The 18,990-nt window shown below is 33.7% G+C and overlaps 1 protein-coding gene across 4 annotated transcripts in view; it reads left to right on the forward strand.

The window, feature by feature from the left end:
- Nucleotides 1-18,990, forward strand: part of Pak (serine/threonine-protein kinase PAK 3-like protein) — a 48,947-nt gene that overhangs the window by 18,913 nt on the left and 11,044 nt on the right. For all 4 annotated transcript variants that reach the window (XM_017615507.1, XM_017615508.1, XM_017615506.1 and 1 more), the window contains 2 exons: nucleotides 7,274-7,627; nucleotides 7,711-7,865. In XM_017615507.1, coding sequence (XP_017470996.1) covers nucleotides 7,465-7,627; nucleotides 7,711-7,865 — 318 coding nt within the window. In that variant the 5' untranslated portion in view covers nucleotides 7,274-7,464. The remainder of the gene's footprint in view (nucleotides 1-7,273; nucleotides 7,628-7,710; nucleotides 7,866-18,990) is intronic.

Raw genomic sequence — 18,990 nt, forward strand, 5'->3', positions numbered from 1 at the left:
GAACCTAGAAGCGTATACAAGCGGAGAAGCAGGTACCATCTGAATAACGATGCAGTCTGAAGGCTCAAGGTGCAAGGCAGACACTCCAACCCAGTAGCTCCGAGTTTATCGAAGAGCAGAAGCCAAGCTTTCAGAGCAATCCGAGTGGCGTTGCAGCCTAGAAACTACCTTGTGGAGGCATTGGTGTAGGACGAGCTGAACGTAGTATTCATAGGGGGGTGTAATCGTTGGTTAACTGACCACTTGCTACTATCTATGATTTAATCTGTCTATGGCATAATGTGATAATTCTAAAATTCAGAAGAGCCTTGCCTGGGCTTATATTCAATGCTCCCTATCGTCAATTTTCACAAAAATGATTTGTTGATATCAAAATTAAGCTCTCACAATATCACAAACTAGTTTTAATGAAAATCGCAGGTAGACAGTTTTGAATATAAGCCCTCGTTATGGAAACAATTCTGGTTTGGATACCTACCCGTAGCTTATAGACGAGGAATTCTTGGTACTTTCCCTATTTATTTCGTCATTGCCGATAAAAGAGGATATATTAACAACGAGAAATATTTGACCGAACACCGTCGTGATATATACATACATATTTATATTCCCCTTCCCTAATGTATAGATAACGGTATCGATAGATATTTTAATATATATGTAACTGCGCAAATAAATATGTTAACGATAAACAGTTGACCACACTGAATGATAGTTTAAGAACAATTGATAATACCATTTAGAATTCCGTAACATCTCACTAATAACATAGACAGACCAAAGTGTTGATCTGTAGCAACTCCGCAGGAAATAACTGCATTCTATCCAAATAATGCAAATTCTCAAAATCTATGTGGAAAAGCAAAATTAGTTTGGTGCCCGCGATAGCGGCGCGAATTTTGATACGATGCGTACCATATCGATACTTCGATACTCAGTAGCACCCAGGTCCAAGCAATTTCCCAAAATTTTGTTTTATTATATTTAATTTTAGTTTGTTTTATTTCGCAGTATTACTTCAAGTTAATTTAGCTTAATTTTTACTAAAAAAGTCCACAACAACTATAACTGCATTAAAAAATAAAAGTAATAGTTGAAGGAACTAAAAGAGCTTATCACATATTTTGCTGGTCGTGGGATTCGAACCCACGACCCCGCGGCTCGCTTATTTCACAATATTGTCATCTGTCTGACTTCTTAACGTTTTGATCTGCACTAAGTATGCCTCACAGAAACTTGAAAATGGCAGAGTTATTGCGGCCCTAAAACGATTATTATTACATATGTACATACATATATAATTATCTAAATATGAGCACATATGTATGTATGTACTTGCTTGAACTATGCATAAATCAATACAAATTCTAATTCATTTAATATTTCATCTATGCGATTCGGTTTTAGTAGGCCTACGCAATTTCTGTTTGTTTGCGTATTTAACTTTTTTTAATTCTTTTTCAGTGTTTTTTTTGTGGTTCATCAATTGACAGGCAGTCAGACGTGTGTGTTGTGATTGTATCTTACGCGCAGTGTTGCCAGATGTCTTTTTCAAAAAACAGTAAATTTCCAGAAAAAACTGGTATTTTCGACCAAAAAACTGTAACCTTCAAATAACGAAAAGAGTTTAAAAAATTAAGTTTTTTTTTTTTTATTTCATTAAACATAAATAACAAAATAAGATTCCTTCAAAGTAAAATAAAATACCAGAGACTGCTGTTTGTTTCTTGCTTCATTCACATTGATTTGGGAAAACATTGCAATGGACAGCTGAAACTATTGGTTTCCAATTAGGGAATTCATTGTCTCCTTTTATCATAAAAATTTACTTACAAAAAACCGAAAGAGATATTTTAATTTATTCGTTCAAATCGTAAACTTCTAAAAAACTTTAATTTCTACTAGGAGGTAGTTTAAACAAATGTAAGCTTGTCTAAAAAACTGTAAAAACAGTTAAATGGGTGAATCTGGCAACATTGATTTCGCGGCTTATTTTTTATATGTTTTTCTCATTATTCGCTGCTGTTACCGTCAGCATCACCGTTACCATCTCTGTCTTCACCTCCGCTCCAAACCACTTCGATTCGTTGGGACTCTTCAATTTCTGATGTAGACAATGCTGCTTCTATATACATATGTATGTATGTACATATCGTATCTTATTTGATTTCAGACTTTTTTGTTTGCGCCCTCACTTATTTTTAGCCGCGTGGGTTGATGTTAACTTTTTAGTTTTTGTATTTTTTTGGCTGCCGAAACTACTGAAATCATTGACATTTCTCTTTCTTTCTCTCTCTCTCTTACCTTCCACCTATCCACTGAATAGCGATGCAAATAGGCACAATTTATACTACATATACAGCATTTTCATTAGGCTGGTTCTAGATTTTTTTCCAGTCAGCCCCTAGAACAGAAGATCATCAAAAATAAGGAGATCCGTACTNAGGCACAATTTATACTACATATACAGCATTTTCATTAGGCTGGTTCTAGATTTTTTTCCAGTCAGCCCCTAGAACAGAAGATCATCAAAAATAAGGAGATCCGTACTATGATGGTTACTTAATTTTTAAATTTTACTAACTATTTTTTCGTAAACGATAATCTTATCTCTTACATACATACACACATACAGAAAAATATATAGGGTCGAGAGATTTGAACAAATTTTTCCTTTTTTATAAAAAATTATAAAAGTGTGGCTCATTATCTCACAAAAACCATATAAATTCACATCTGAAACTCTGAAANTATGATGGTTACTTAATTTTTAAATTTTACTAACTATATTTTCGTATACGATAATCTTATCTCTTACATACACACATACAGAAAAATATATGGGGTCGAGAGATTTGAACAAATTTTTCCTTTTTTATAAAAAATTATAAAAGTGCGGCTCATTATCTCACAAAAACCATATAAATTCACATCTGAAACTCTGAAAAATTCTGCAAAATAGCATCTAAGTTTTAAACTTGTTAATCAAATTTTTTAGAGTGTGCAGTTTTGTATCCCATTAAATTCTAGTATGATAAATTGTAAATTTTAAGTTGCTAGGCATTGAAGTGACAAAAAAATTTGTTCCATTTAAAAAATGCCATGTGGAAATGAATTTACTTTGTATGGAAGAAAATGCGTGAAAAAATTCCAAAAATAAACGCTATTTTTTAGCAACTTGGAGCTTATACTTTACACTGTACGACAAAATTCACTTTTTATCTGGGTATTGGACGAAACCAATTTTTTTTTAAGAGATTGAGTCATAGGTAAAACAGTGATTTCTCCGTTTTTCGAAGTTAGCCTCCTTATATTGCTTATATTGCAAACAATTTTGAACTGATCTTTAAAAAAATTTATATCGTTGTAAAGGTGATTAAACCCCCTTTCTTTCGATATGCATATTTGTATACTTCATACATAAAAATAAAATAAAAACACATTTTAAGAAAAAAATACCTTGTTTTTATAAAAAAAAAATATTTTACACAAAAAATGATAACCAATTTTTAAAAACTTGGATCGCTGTAAAGGCGATTAAAGATCTTTCTTCTGAAATACATATTTGTATAATTCGTATATAAAAATTTGAGAAAAAAACACATTTAAAGAAAAAATACCTTGTTTTTATAAAAAAAAAATATTTTACACAAAAAATGATAACCAATTTTTAAAAACTTGGATCGCTGTAAAGGCGATTAAAGATCTTTCTTCTGAAATACATATTTGTATAATTCGTATATAAAAATTTGAGAAAAAAACACATTTAAAGGAAAAAATACCTTTTTTATAAAAAAAATTTAAACAAACAAATTACTAACCGAAAAAAAAGTTGTATTATCGTTGTTAAGGCGATTAAACCGCCTTTCTTCTGATATGCATATTTGTATACTTCATATATAAAAATTCAAAAAAAAACGCATTTAAAGAAAAAAATACCTTTTTTTATAAAAAAAAAAAATATTTTAGACAAAAAAATACTAACCGATTTTTAAAAACTTGTATCGCTGTGAAGGCGACTAAACCCCTTTCTTCTGGAATGCATATTTGTATACTTCGTATATAAAAATTTGAGAAAAACCTCATTTACATTTGTAACCGGAAAATTTTATTACCAAAAAATGTTACCAGTTCTTGTCACCGCGATTCTAGGTTCGTTGGTAATGCAGTTGAAATATTCAGCAATTCAGCTATGAAGAATTGTGCAAATTCTGGCATTGCATATTTCACGGGGCAATACTTTGTTACCAGCTTATGAGATGGTAACAAAATTTACCGGTTACCAGAGTACAGAGAATGCGAAAAGGGTTTAAAAATTGACAGGAACTTTATTTACCGGTTACAGACTTTATTACCAGCGCAGAATAGACCTGTAAAATTACCAACCGATTTTTAAACAATTGGTATCGTTTTAAAGGCGATTAAACCCTCTTTCTTCTGGTATGCATATTTGTATACTTCGTGTATAAAAATTTTAGAACACTTAAAAGGAAAAAATATCACTTTTTTCTTATAAAAAATATTTTAAGCAAAAAACTTCTAATTAGTAATACAATTGAATACTTTATTTAAATAAAACAGAAAATTACCTTTAATTTTTATATGTAACCTGTTATGTAGAAAGTCAAAAACCATTGTGTTTTTATATTTTTATATGTCTTACACTTCTGTTACATATACTTTTGCTTTATTTTTAACAGGGCTGTGGGTGAACTAGAACTTATAATTATTTGTTTTATTTAAATACGGCATTTAATTGTATTTTTAATTAGTAATTTTTCTGTAATCTTTTTTATAAAAAAAAATTGGTATTTTTTCCTTTTAGGTGTTTTTTCTCAAAATTTTTCATACAAGTATACAAATATGCATATTAGATGAAAGGGGGTTTGATCGCCTTAACAACGATGCAGATTTTTTAAAAATCGGTGAGTAATTCTTTTGTTTAAAATATTTTTTAATGAAAAGGTTATTTTTTCCTTTTAAGGGTTTTTTCTCAAATTTTTATTCGCGAAGTATACAAATATGCATATATGAAGAAAGGAGGTTTAGTCGCCTTTACAACTATACCACTTTTTTTTTAAATCGGTTAGTAATTTTTTTGTTTAAAATATTATACAAAAAAAAGGTATTTTTTCTCAAATTTTTATATACGAAGTATACAAATATGCATATTACAAGGAAGGGGTTAAATCACCTTTACAACGGTACAATTTTTTTTTTAAATCAGTTAAAAATTTTCTGAAATATTAAGTTTTTAATTTTTCGAAGATCTGACCTTTGACCCGTTATAGCACCTGTAATATAAGCTTTCACAAAAAAACGTATACCATTTATTACCATATAAATAAGAGCAAAAGGCGGACTACATCTTTATTTATACTTTTTTTGCTTTTTACAGGAGATAATTAAAAATAATTTTTTACCAAAGGTCCAATTTCGAAATTTGAATGTCTCGATTTCGGAGGCTAACTTCGAAAAACGGAGGAATTACTTTGTTTACTTATGACTCAATCTCTACAAAAAAAGTTGGTTTGGTCCAATACCCAGCCGAGTGCTGTAGAGTGTTATTATACTAAAATTTACTACACCTATTCTAGGATAACTTATGTAGAATAAATGAATTAGTTGTTAGTAAAATTTTAAAATTAAAAATGCATCATAGTTTTATTTTTTGAGGATTTTGGAAAGGTAATATTATTATTCGGGCAAACAAATATTCAACAATTTTATTGAGCTTGAGGCCGTTTCTAATGAAAAATGTGGTGGAAGAACAACAAATAATTCACACAAATTTTATTTGATTGATGATTAACGGTAAATTTAAAACCTCTCAAAAACGTATCCATAGAGAAAAAATTAACGCGATTTTCGGAATCACCGAGCAATTCTAAATGGCAATTGAAAAGTGGTATGCATAGAACATTTTTGCTGTAAACCAGTGATATTAACCGATTTCAAACTAAAAAATACCGAGTCTCTTTATTTTCAATATTCGGTTCGGGGGTGGCAGCGTGAAAATTCCAAAAAGTGAACTTTTCTGTGTATTTTGGACCACCCTAATATACATATGTATACGTACACGTATTCTGTTTATCTAGTAAATATAGTGTTCTTAAAGAATTTATGGGGCACTCGCTCTTGTCACCTACGCGCTTGCCACCGTTGATCTTCTGGCCCATGCCGCCCGCCGGTTACAAGACCCCACCGTTGCCGTCTGCCGTTGCATTGCGCGCATTCAAATTCGCTTCTTTTTCTTTTTTTAAATTTTCTTCGTTTATTTATTTATTGTATTTTTGCACGCGTACATGTTTGGTTGAATGAATACGCCTGTTTGTGTGCATATGTGTTTATACCATACATGTAGATATGTATGTGGATTTCCCGTCATTTTCAAAGCCAACCGGAAGAATAACATCGAGGAATGTCTTGCGACAGCAAAGTTATTGACATTTTTTGCTGCCGTCTACGTTGTCGTTGCCGCCGTCGCGAGTACTCCCGCTTGTTTTGCTATTTTAGTTGCTGCCGCTGGCGCGCCCATGGAGATTACAGATCGTGTAGAGTTATTCGAATCTCTAACTTTCTATCGTTTTCAGCCTTTTCTTCGGCATCTTCTCTTGTTCGGCGTGTTGTGTTTTATTGCTTTTATTGTGGCCATTGTGTTCTTTATCACTTGCTGATACCAAGAAGGGGCTCAACATAATTGCCCAAATTTCTCGTAGCAGTTTTTTTTACAGCAACAGAGAAAAGAATAAGCAAAAAAAAACTTGGCAAACAAAAATGTAAAGGCATCAGATAACACAAAATATTATTGTATAACATCATATTCCTTGTGACTGTGTGCTTATGTGTCCATAAAGTCTCTAATCTGAGTGCCATATATTTTATTATTTAATAATTCATCAGCGTTCTTCGTTTTCACGCGCCATCATCATAGTGTCTCTTTTTGCTTTCGGTCTCATATTGTTGTTGCCCCAGTTTCATTGCCTTGTTTGCAAAAAAAAATATGACAAACGCTCTTTAAGTGCGAATTTCAATGACGTGTGCGATCGCTGCGACCACCGTGTGTTATCAGCGTTCTAACTGTCGACTGAATGGGGAAAAAAACTCTGCAAGTCGAACAGCAATCGCCATTCTGTCTCAAAACCTTCAGCAATAAAAAAATGCATTACTCAACAACAAAACAAAACAAATCAACTTGCTCTAATTACTAGTTATTGTACATATGTAGTTATACTCGTATTTCCATTCTTACCCATATATTTTCTTCTTTCAGCTGCCGCAGTTGAGCGCTTACCGGTCACCGACGCGCCTCAGTTTGCTATCGTACGTCCGCCTAACCGCAACTGTTCGCTACGGCAATTTATCGCGTGCCAACAACAAGAGCAAGAGCAGCAACATCATCATCACCTCCTCGGCGACGACGACGACGACGTCGACAACTACTCCCTACAACAATCACGAAAAATGTCCAGTGAAGAGGACAAACCGCCAGCGCCGCCCGTGCGTTTGACCAGCAACCGTGGTGGAGATCGAGTTGGCGGTGGCGGCCTAAATACAAGTGTTGGTGTTGGCGGTGGTAGCGGCGGCGGCGATGGCCCACCCGTCGACATGCGTCCATTGCCCAAAGGTAAGTGCGAATGTTATTTGCCTAGTGGAAAGCTTTCGAACATTCAATCACTTTTCATTTACTTATTACACGGCCGTACGCAGAACCCGATGATCCCGATCGCAAGAAAAAGACACTGAAGAATAAGATAAAAGGCTCAAAGCCCTCGCATACAGACTCCAAGCCGAATATTTCATATCCCACTAATTTCGAGCATACCGTGCATGTGGGCTTTGATGCGGTCACCGGTGAATTTACGGTAAGTTGCCACATTCATTCACAACGTCTGTTTATTCGACTTTTTATTCGATTCTCCGCTTTTGCACACATTGCAATTTTGCATATAAATATTTCTGCTGCTTATATATGCGCATACATTTCAGTTTTTTCTCTATTATTTGTTTAAATATTTTTTATGCTCAGTGCTTCAGTAACGAAGAGAGAAATTGCGTTTTCTCACCAATCTATGGCAACTGAAATTGCTCTCTTTGCATATCCATTCGATGATATTAATTTTTTTGCAATCATCTTCGATCATTTAAAAGCCGAAATAATAAAAGAAAATATTCTTCAAAATTCTCGCAATAGGAGAAATAGGCGTTCTGAAAATTTTATGGGCCTGGGCCCCATGATTCACCTCACCGCCACAACCAACCCTCTCACACTTTCAAGTGCAGCAGAACAAACATTCCTGCCGATAACGTTGACTGTTAAACATACACAGATAACAGTGTTTATTCACGAATTCAAAAAGTTCGTGCCTAATCTGCACTAACTCAATTTGGGTGCATAATTATTACTGCTTTCGTTAAATTATGCTAATTGTGATAACTTAGAAAGGAAAATTCTGTTAAATGCGCGCATGTGAAAAAATCGCTGACTATTTTGTGATTATTTAGAAGAGCAAGCCCGAAGGCGAACGATCACAATGAGAGCAATTGAACGTGAAGAAGAAAATGAAAGTGTAAGAAAAATGAAAAGCAAAAGAATTTCATATCTATACCTTTTATGGTTAAAGCGCCAATATTTCAGTGGGTATACATGCCTTCGGAAAAATTTATTCACATTTTGCTAAAATTTGAGGTGCTTGTAAAAGTGTAATGAACTATTGGAATAGTATTCTGAAACCGTTCAATTTGTGTTATTGTGGTATTTTAGTGTACTTAGCGTAGTGCTGTAGCCAAGTGGTTAGAGGTACCACATACTACCACTTCGTAGGACCTGGCTTCTATCCTTGCTCCGAGCGGACGCCCCCGGTAGGCAATGACAAACCTCCGAGTGTAATTCCGCCCTGAAAAAGCTTCTCATAAAATTCATTTGACGTTCCGGTGCGGCATAAAATTGCAGGTCTCTCCATTTATGTTATAAGGTCAATCACAATTTAGTGAAGATGCTCGGCCAAGCACTTAGCAAAAGTGTAAGCACCGAATATTTATTTATTTATTTATAATGTTAATATTTACCCGCAACGCATTCTCCATTTCTGAATTATAGACAGGGTGTCCAGATTGTTTAAATAAAAAAGCGCAATTTCTTTAAAAAAAATCGCATGAAATCGACATAACAATTTTTTATTTATTTTTTTCAAAATTACACCTTGTTATGGAATAGTTTTTTTTAAAGCAAAAAGAATATAATACCTTCAGGGCAATAATAAATAACACAAATAACTTATAACCAACAATTTTGCGTATACTTTTAAAACATAGGTCTGCGCAATTAATAAATTCATTATTAATTGATTAAAAATAAAGTGCAAAGCTATAATAAGGCGAGATGAGCTATATCCACAATTTCCTCAAAATCATTTATACGTAGTGCCTGAATCATTTCTTTTCAACCGACTTCCAAAAAAGGAGGTTTTCAGTTCGTCGGAATATTTTTTTTTTATGTATGTTACCGCATAACTTTGGACAACGTCAACCGATTTCAATAATTCTTTTTGCATCGGAAAGGTAGTGTCCCAGAGGTAGTCCCATACTAATCTGGTTTAGATCCGATCATTGGATCATGAAATATATATAGATATATATATATATTTTTAAGCAAGTTTTTTTGCTAAAAATTACTTGTTGTATTGTTGTTATACATATGTATATTCTATTCGATCTTGATATTTGGTGACATCCTAAATATAATAATACAAAGTATCAGTATCTTTTATTTCTTAACCGCACTCGAAGAAAATGTGTAACTTACCCAAACTAGTTCCTTGGTTGCGCACATTTGGCATTAAGTGCGGTTTCGTGGGCAAAATGATAGCGCCCAAAAAATTTTTTTTGAAGGAAAAAAATCGCCCAAAGCGATTTTCTAAATTTTTGCGCGCAAGCATCCCACAAAAAATCGCCAATTTGGCGCTTAATCACCCAATCTGGACACTCTGATTATAGATCGATTACAGATTTTCAGACGTGTTGTTTTCATAAGTGCTGCGGTACACCTAATCAGAATATGTTGATGAAGATGATTTTCGGCTTTAACAATTTGGTGTGTTTACTAATGGTAGTACCCATTGTCTAACAGCTCAAAATACGGCACAAAATTAAGCGCGCCTGTGTTAGGATGGTATGTCTGAAAAAGCTGATAGGATCATTTTTTCACAGCGCTGAGTTAGTACGAAATTGGCATGGTTCATCGAGTTAATGTAGTCTTTTGCACGGCGTTCAAGATGAGATAAATTGATGGCCATCGACCAGGTGAGATGAAGTAACCCGGGGCCATGGATATAGACCACTTGGTTCCTAGTGATACCAGATGGCTTTCGATTTTTTTTAAGTTCAAGTAGACAGTTTTCTGGCTATCAACGCATTTTGAGAATTTTAGTAATGATTTCAAGTTGTGTTGTCTTCTAACTTCTCGAATTAACAAGTCCTTAAGAAATCCAATCGAGGTTTTGACAATGCTTGCTATAAGTATAGAAGATGCTCCAACACTTCCTGTCCATTTTAATGCCGATAGCTCCCATTTTGATTGCTTCAGTCGTTAATGGCTGGTGACCTGTTAGCATGCCAGTGATAATTCTAAAATCTTTTCGAGAGAGTTTTAACGAAGAAGCGTGTACATTATGCTTCACTATATTTACACAAATTAACTGGTTTTGCAGTTGGTTCTGAGTTCCTTGTCACATAATCGTCTATTTTATTGCAAAAATGTTTCATTGGCAAGTAGATATTGGAGGACGTGGAATTACATATATTAGTTTAGAAACCAAGCGATTTCGATAGAGGTTTGAATTTACGTGAATGGAATTAAAAGAACCAAGAAATTCGGAATTTTTACTCTCAAGCTTTCTGTATGTTTTTAGGTAATTGAGATCAAACTGAAGGGCCTGAACTCTTTCGGGCTGCTTTTACCTGTCTTCAGCATAAACACAACTCTCGCTTCAACAAGTTCGTGTGCAAAACGGTATGTTGTAAGCGGAGAGTTCAAAATTTCGGTTCATGCAGGGCACAAATTGTAAAGAAAAATACTTTCAATGGTCGGCTAGTGTAGTTCTGACCCACTCATCTTTTGCTAACTATTCCACTATCAAGACCCTGGCATCGTAACGACTGGATTCTGTTTTCGCTGTTTCTCAGCGCGGAAAAAGCTTTTAGTGTCGTCGGAACGGCGCCACCATCTACTATTTCAAGGGATGCCCCTGTCAAAGGCCCTGTAAATCTCTAACTGCTCTTTTACCCATTCAGAGAGGAACTGTAGTTGATGATTATTAACCCACTGAAGCACCCTTCTCTATTAAATACCAACACAGGTGCATTCGGATCCGTGTCCACTTCTGAGGGTTTCTGAAAGTTTAATATCTACTGGCTTCCATTTCTCCTATGGCATCTTTGCTTTTATTGTTTTTTTTTTATGGTTGATAAGGGTTTTCTTTGGAGGCAGGCTTTTTGTTTAGTATTTCTTCGGCAAGAATTTCCAATTTTTTCACCTAAAAGTGACATTCTGGAAATATTTCACGGTTTTTTTTTTACCTAAAGAGTCCTATTTTACGAAAGTATAAAAACAAGGCCAAAAAGTAGCACTTTGTATGGCCACAAACTGTCGACTGCTTTCATATTTAAATAGTTCATATCAGGAGAATAAATTGATTACAAGTAATTTTTATATGTGTGTGATGCAACATTTTTGTAATTTTATACAAGTTCGCCTAAAATCACGTGACACGGCAACACTCGATTGGTTTGACAGCACTTGCAGCAAAAATGGAAATTGCTAGTGTAGCACGAGCAAGTGTAAATTATTTCTCGAAAGCAATTTGCGTAATTTCAGTTGCGGTTACACCTTGCCTTTTTTATTTCCGAAAGTGATTTCTTCACATCTGCAAAAAGGACTTTCTGGCTAACGGGAAAGTTTCGCATTTTGACGGCAAAATGCGTAGAAAACACACTTACGTTGCATCGTTTAGCCGCACTTTTATTATGATGAGAACAGCACTTAATAATTACGAATACATATGTATATAAATGGATATGTGGACAAATTTAAAATTGTCAAGTTTCAAATTTTTACTTTACAGAAATACTATTCGGCCTACAATTAAGATAATTTTGAAAAAAAAAAAATTAATTTCCGTACTCGTATCTATCATTATCGAGATTTTGCTTATGCTTCGCTGAAATAAAATTTTATTTCAAATATGTATCTGTGTAAATAAAGTATAATTAAGCGATCATTATTTTTCATAAATTTGCACTTTGTCGCCGCTTTTTTCAGTTGCATATAGGTACATAATCTGAACATAAAAACTGCATCAAGCTAAATCCAAATTAAGATAAGACAAAAAACAATAACTTTAATTCAATACCATCACAGCAACAGCAACAAAAAAGAAGCACACAACAAAAGTCTGCACCTCAAAAACATAAACCAAAAACAATTGAATAATATTCAAATTGAGGTTTTATTCAGTTGTATTTTCGGTGGTTATATTATTTGTGGTCTCTTTTTTTCTTTCTTTCTTCCTTACACCTGAAAACATTTTTTTTTTTAATTAATGCGCGCGTGTTTGCATTTGCATACAAAGCTGCCAATAAAAGTAAGTATCGACTGTGATAATGAATGCGTCACGAATGGCGTTAACGGGAGGAAGTCGTCTCGCCAGGAGTGTGACAATCGCTTTCCGCGTCACTTTGGTCATTTGTATACTCGTACATTCTATAAGTCCTTAGTAACAGCAGCCATCGCCGCAATCCGCTTAGAAAAATCGCCTCGCATCCCAAACGCGCGCAGCAAAAAGTGCTAGTTTTAGTGTTGCCTCTTTTTAGTGTGTTCGATTTATAGTTATGTACTTCTTTACACTACCTCACCTCAACACTATTTCACATAGTACACCCATGGACACCATATATACATGCACACGAAATATCCTTTCTACCAAACGCTTTGCTCTTTTTTCTACTTGCTGTTAGTTGTTTTTTTTTTGCTCAATTTGCTTTTGCATATGCATATACAAATCTGTGTATATACTACTTGTGAATCTGTAAAGACATCGATTATAGACGTCATAGCGTTTGATGCTTCAATGAACTTTCTTATATGCATTAATGGAAGCTTTTACACACATGCCTGCCTTTGCTTGTATGTATATGTAAATGTCACGGCGTTTTCTTATGTTCATTCATTAGCTTTGTTAGTTTTCTTAACAAATTATAAATCTGCATATCGTCGTTACGTTAATATAGNGCAAAAATGGAAATTGCTAGTGTAGCACGAGCAAGTGTAAATTATTTCTCGAAAGCAATTTGCGTAATTTCAGTTGCGGTTACACCTTGCCTTTTTTATTTCCGAAAGTGATTTCTTCACATCTGCAAAAAGGACTTTCTGGCTAACGGGAAAGTTTCGCATTTTGACGGCAAAATGCGTAGAAAACACACTTACGTTGCATCGTTTAGCCGCACTTTTATTATGATGAGAACAGCACTTAATAATTACGAATACATATGTATATAAATGGATATGTGGACAAATTTAAAATTGTCAAGTTTCAAATTTTTACTTTACAGAAATACTATTCGGCCTACAATTAAGATAATTTTGAAAAAAAAATTAATTTCCGTACTCGTATCTATCATTATCGAGATTTTAATTATGCTTCGCTGAAATAAAATTTTATTTCAAATATGTATCTGTGTAAATNAAATTAATTTCCGTACTCGTATCTATCATTATCGAGATTTTGCTTATGCTTCGCTGAAATAAAATTTTATTTCAAATATGTATCTGTGTAAATAAAGTATAATTAAGCGATCATTATTTTTCATAAATTTGCACTTTGTCGCCGCTTTTTTCAGTTGCATATAGGTACATAATCTGAACATAAAAACTGCATCAAGCTAAATCCAAATTAAGATAAGACAAAAAACAATAACTTTAATTCAATACCATCACAGCAACAGCAACAAAAAAGAAGCACACAACAAAAGTCTGCACCTCAAAAACATAAACCAAAAACAATTGAATAATATTCAAATTGAGGTTTTATTCAGTTGTATTTTCGGTGGTTATATTATTTGTGGTCTCTTTTCTTTTTTTCTTTCTTTCTTCCTTACACCTTTAAAAATTTTTTTTTAATTAATGCGTGCGTGTTTGCATTTGCATACAAAGCTGCCAATAAAAGTAAGTATCGACTGTGATAATGAATGCGTCACGAATGGCGTTAACGGGAGGAAGTCGTCTCGCCAGGAGTGTGACAATCGCTTTCCGCGTCACTTTGGTCATTTGTATACTCGTACATTCTATAAGTCCTTAGTAACAGCAGCCATCGCCGCAATCCGCTTAGAAAAATCGCCTCGCATCCCAAACGCGCGCAGCAAAAAGTGCTAGTTTTAGTGTTGCCTCTTTTTAGTGTGTTCGATTTATAGTTATGTACTTCTTTACACTACCTCACCTTAACACTATTTCACATAGTACACCCATGGACACCATATATACATGCACACGAAATATCCTTTCTACCAAACGCTTTGCTCTTTTTTCTACTTGCTGTTAGTTGTTTTTTTTTTGCTCAATTTGCTTTTGCATATGCATATACAAATCTGTGTATATACTACTTGTGAATCTGTAAAGACATCGATTATAGACGTCATAGCGTTTGATGCTTCAATGAACTTTCTTATATGCATTAATGGAAGCTTTTACACACATGCCTGCCTTTGCTTGTATGTATATGTAAATGTCACGGCGTTTTCTTATGTTCATTCATTAGCTTTGTTAGTTTTCTTAACAAATTATAAATCTGCATATCGTCGTTACGTTAATATAGAAAACACCTAACTAATTTTTTTTCGAAATTCAGCTTTGTCCGAAGGTCGATAGATTACTCACTAAAGGCCTAATAAAATTTAAAAACAACAACTACGTCAATAAATTGGTTGCAGTGTTTTGAAGAAATTCCCAACTTAAAAACTAAATTTTTTTTTTAGTTTTGTAGCTATAAATACTCTGTAAAAGCACACAAATTTTGCGTACGGCCTTTCTTTATTAAGGTAACGATATGCATGGATATGTATTTGTAATGAAAATGTCGACGAAATAAATTCTGTTTTAAAGATGGCGGCAAATTCCGTATTTTTAGGATATGGCGGTGAATCTAAGAAAAAACTAATGTAATATGCAAAAAAAAAATCTGAAAAATAATTATATACGACACTAATGATGGCGATATGCGTTTTCAGATTCCTCTAATTAAAAACCTGGACATTTACCACTATGATTTATTCCATATTTGAAAAGTTTTTTTACTTTTTTGCCGCCGAAAGCTGTAAATAGCTAAAATCATTTAACTGACGAAATTTCGTTATTAAGAGGAAATACAGTGACTCAAACAAATGACCACGTGTTGATTTTTTTTTTTAAATACTCGTAATGTTTTTCGAGCTAACAAATGATCACGTATTGTTTTTTTTTTTAATATTTGTAATGTTTTTCGAGCAATTTCTTTTTTATAATACTGTCCAAAATTTACCCAAAACTGTATAAATCACATCTGAATCTTTAGACCATTTTTGGGTATGCAGTTTTATAGCTTATACAATTTTAATCTGAGGAAGTGCAAGCTTCAAACGGCTAAAAAATCCCCCTGCTTTTTGAGATTTTTTTTTTTTTGTTTTGAACTTCTTATATAAAAAAAAAAAACCGCAAAAGCGATCGCAAAAAAAAATTCTCAAAAATCAACGCGCACTGGCACTTCATTAGACTAAAATTGTATAAAGCTTCATACCCAAAAATGTTCTAAATATTTGGATTAAAAAGTTGAAATTTTGATGAAAATTTTTTCAATATTCCCTAATTTTGTATAAAGTGTGAAACTGATATTTATATGTTTTTGGTTAAAGCTTGAACGGTAGTTTTATAGGTCAATTACAAAAAAATTTACCTAGAAATACATTACAAATATTAAAAAAAAAAAANCTTTTTTTCTTTCTTTCTTCCTTACACCTTTAAAAATTTTTTTTTAATTAATGCGTGCGTGTTTGCATTTGCATACAAAGCTGCCAATAAAAGTAAGTATCGACTGTGATAATGAATGCGTCACGAATGGCGTTAACGGGAGGAAGTCGTCTCGCCAGGAGTGTGACAATCGCTTTCCGCGTCACTTTGGTCATTTGTATACTCGTACATTCTATAATTCCTTAGTAACAGCAGCNTTTGAAAACTAACATTTTTTTCAAGTCTCACCTTTGATAACGAATGTGGTATTCGATTCGAGAACTAGGCCATTCTTAAGCAAAGCGGAACCTTCGTTATCCAATGAATTTTTCCTTCGTTATGAATTCGAAAACCAGCCCATTAGCGAATTGAAAATTTAATTAGAGAGAGTGATTGCATTATATTTCCATTCGAAAATGAGCTGGATTTCACTTCCTCTCTTGTTACTATGGTTTTTATTTTTTTCCGAACCCATCTCGAATGCATTTCCAATACCCTATGAACGTTGGAAAACTAAGGTTGGTTATGAGTTCGTTCCCAGTTCGATATTCATATTGGATATCGAAGGAAAATTTCGAACGTTCGCCAAAATGTTTATAGGGAACCAACATGTGGTCAATTGTTTGAGTCACTGTATATGATCAAAAAGTAGATAAAACCGACATTTTACAAATCGGCTGAAAGCCACTCGTACACTGAGAGGTCGCTTCTTCGAAAACTGAGTATCGAACCGGAACCCACTTTAACTTTCCGCGTCACATATTCCTTTGCGTAGCATACTTTTATGCGCATTTTTTACACCTTGCCGAGTAGCTTATAACAATTGGCAACGATCCAAATTACCACTTTTGTATGGTTGTAAATCACGAAATACACCCGAAACAACATGAAAATAGATTTCAATATAGTTCCTGGACCCTCCATTTGTATTTTATTTAAAGACAACCGTTATTATTATTTACAAGTACATTCGACCGTACCACCTTGCAAGCAAACAAAAAAGAATCAGTCCAGCGCCTTCGTCTTAACCTGCGGGCTGTGTCGGAGCCACAGCCGCTAAACTTAAACGCGATATTAATAAGAACATATTCAGGTTAAAAACTGTACATTCCTTTTGATTTTATTTGATTGAATTTTAAACCCATTTGAAGTGCTACCCATCTTTTAAACAGGTGGCAGCCCTTTTTAATATTCTTAATGTTCAAGAAAAATATTTCCTAATACTCTTTCGTTTAACACCCATATTTTAATATTTCATACAGTTAATTTTTGTATAATTTAATTTAAATAAGTTCAGCTTTTTAAACAGATGGCAAAATAATGAATATTAAAAATATTTTCATACTAAAACCTTGTTAAACCTTTTTCGTGTGACACCCAAATATACATATTCAAATTATCTAATTCCTTTAATTCAAGCCTTTGTGCGCGCTTCCACTCCGCAGAGCCTTGGTTCAAGCCCTGGTCAAAGCAACAATCCAAAAAAAGATATAGAAAAAAGGTTTTTTCTTAACAGCGCTCGCCCCTCGGCAGGCAATGACAAATCTCCGAGTGTGTTTCTGCCTTGAAAAACAGCTTCTCATAAAAATACAATCGCCGTTCGGCGATTCGAAAAACGGAGAAATTACTTTTTTACTTATGACTCAATGTCTTAAAAAAAGTTGGTTTGGTCCAATACCCAACCGAGTGCTGTACAGTGTTATTATTAAAACCTTTTTAATCCTTTTTTATCTGACACTCATATTGCGATACATATTTAAATTATCTTATTTTCTTAATTAAAGTTGATTTACGTTCTCAAAACAAGTGGCAACTCTCCCACATGTAGTTTAAAATACAGTTTTTTCAAAGCTATTTTGATTGATATTCATATTGTAGTAACTGATTTTACCTATTTCATACATTGAATTTATCTTTGTAAATAGGTGGCAACTTATGTTTTTTATATTTATTTTTAAGAGTTTTCATTTAAAATATATTGCGGTCTATAACAGAAACCACAGAAATAAAAATTAAAAAAATTGCACGAAGTTCACAAAACTTAATCAAACTTCAAAAAGTATTCATCAAAATTTTAAGCTATTTATTACCCAGCCAGCAATGTCATCGTAAACGAGCTCTCAACTGGATATTTTCTCGAAGAAAAACCGGCTAAATAGTCGTTTATGATAGCCGTTTACGATTCGATTTCGAGTACTTTTTCGCTTGAAATTGTCCAGCGCCTACGAAAAGTCGTAAACCGATCGAAAAAGCATGCCTATGCGAATATTATATATTATAAAATATTGTGGTTCCAGAAAAATTTCTAACAATGAAAATTTTTTCTTGTGCTGACAAATTACTACAATCCTCTTTCTTTTACTTTTTTTTTGTTTTATAGTTTACGAGCCTTTCTCAAAGCTTTCGCCGCTCGAGAATCCCTCGTAAAACATAATGTTCGTAAAATGTACATTTCCTTGCTGGCTGGGTAGTTGTAGACTGTCGCTACATCGTGTCTTTTGTGTATATGTGATTTTGCATCCCTTTTCAACATATGCCCTCGGTTGATGTTAACTTAAGCTCCCTGTTTTACTGCCTTAAAATTGAAGGGAAATTTGTACAGCGATTTTTATGTGTATTGGTTTTTGTTTTAGTGTATTGAGAATCAGTCAGTCTGAAAAGTCCTTTTATTGTAGGTTAATTTGCACATACATACATATGAGCATACATATGTAGGCTCAGGCATGCACTACACCAGTCAGCTGGTGTCTTTTAGGTGTTCTTCAACGCCACTAAAACCAATTTAGTAGCTTCATTGGTTTCCGAGAAATTCGCAAAAATGTGTGGGTCAGCTAGGTTTACGTGGCGTTTAAGAACACCTAAAAGACACCTATTTCCAGCATATATGTATTTCGAAAATTAAAAAAAAAAAATTTAAGATTGTTCAGCTAGCTTAACAGCGCTGAGCTAGCTGAAAA

This window comes from Rhagoletis zephyria, unplaced genomic scaffold (genome assembly GCF_001687245.7).
Source record: "Rhagoletis zephyria isolate East Lansing unplaced genomic scaffold, Rhagoletis_zephyria_1.1 Rzeph_scaffold_01026, whole genome shotgun sequence".
Taxonomy (NCBI): Eukaryota; Metazoa; Arthropoda; class Insecta; order Diptera; family Tephritidae; genus Rhagoletis; species Rhagoletis zephyria.